This window comes from Sorghum bicolor, chromosome 2, assembly GCF_000003195.3.
Source record: "Sorghum bicolor cultivar BTx623 chromosome 2, Sorghum_bicolor_NCBIv3, whole genome shotgun sequence".
Classification (NCBI taxonomy): domain Eukaryota; kingdom Viridiplantae; phylum Streptophyta; class Magnoliopsida; order Poales; family Poaceae; genus Sorghum; species Sorghum bicolor.
Window position 1 is genome coordinate 77,468,043 of NC_012871.2, and position 1,422 is coordinate 77,469,464.

Below are 1,422 nucleotides of genomic sequence, written 5' to 3' on the forward strand. Positions count from 1 at the left end.
TCGGATGACACCAATTAGCAATCAAAACGTACTTAGCACACTATCATCAGGCATCTGGAACAATCCGTCGTGCACTCACGTACTGGTATATAATGAGGGGTGACGCAAGCACACGCTAATTAATATTGTACTGCAAATTAATCTTTCTAGATAGAGAGAGAAAAAAAAAGAATTTGGTTGCGCGCGGCGGATATCGGAGCTAGAGTGTGAAGAATCCGGAGAGCATGGCGGACAAGGCGAGCGCTGCAAAGGCGATGAAACCGAGGCTGATGGCGGCCGTCATGGCGTCCGTGAAGACGTTGAGGACGGCGGATCTCATGCGGAGGGTGATGGGGAGAGCCGCCGCCGACGCCGCGATGAGCAGATACGCCACCACCTGATCGCCGGCGAAATCCGCGAGGCCGCCTCCGCCTCCCGATCTCCCGCCGTAGCCGGCGGCGCGCATCCGTCGGAAGACCCGAAGCGCCTGCGCGGCGGCGTAGACGCAGGCGAGCACGGAGGCCCCCAGGAGGCACCTGTACTCCGGGTAGCGCGCGAACTCCATCCAGTCGCCGTGGCGGCAGGACGCGACGAGCGCGACGGCCACGAACGACATGACCGACGCGGCCGCGCGCAGCAGCAGCAGGAGCCCGTCCAGCGCCCGCGCTCCCGCCGCCGCCTGCTGCTGGTAACGGTCTTCGTCGTAGTCGGAGGAGGCCCTGCTGGTGGCCGTGGCCGCCGCGCCGCCTCCTTGTCGTCGTCCGTTGTAGGAATCGTACGCCGCCGGCGCCGCCTTGTTGTGGACGACGTCGACGTAGCCCGGCGGCGGCGGGGGAGGCTTGGCGACGTACGCGCCGGGGCTGCTGCTGGTGCTTTTGGGTGTGGTGGTGGTGGTGGTGGTAGTGGTCATCGCCATGTCCATGTGCATGCCTTAGCGGCCAAGCAAACACTGCACGTACACTCACTCACAGAGGGGCGGATGATCATATCGACCAGCCGGACCCTGCCTGGAACTTGTTTTTTTTATCCGAAATCTTTTTTAGGTTTTAATATTATAGTACTTTCGTTTGTTATTTAGTGATTATTGCTTAGTTATAAATTAGCTAGGTTTAAAATATTTTTCTCGTAAATTACAGGTAAACTTATTTATATTTAATGCTTAATGTATGGGTCGTAAGATTTGATGTAATAGAAAATCTTGAAAAGTTTTAGATTTTGGGTGTAACTAAGACTCTGTTTGATTCCTCTTTAGCTAATTAAACTTTAATTATTTTAGTAACTAAATTTCTAAATACACTGATTAAAAAGAAGATAAAATAGTTTAACTTTATTAAGATTAATTAAAATAATTTTAGCTAGGTAAGAGGAACAGAAGGTACCTAAACAAGGCCTAGTTATGCTACGGTCTTGTTTATTTCCAAAAATTTTGCAAAATAGGAATAT

General features: G+C 51.5%; 1 protein-coding gene across 1 annotated transcript; it reads right to left on the reverse strand.

Annotated features, from left to right (window-relative positions):
* On the reverse strand, window positions 1–1,113 carry LOC8077521 (CASP-like protein 4B1). Its single transcript, XM_002463397.2, has one exon. It carries the CDS (start codon window positions 905–907, stop codon window positions 200–202), a length of 708 nt encoding a protein of 235 aa, XP_002463442.2. The 5' UTR covers window positions 908–1,113; the 3' UTR covers window positions 1–199.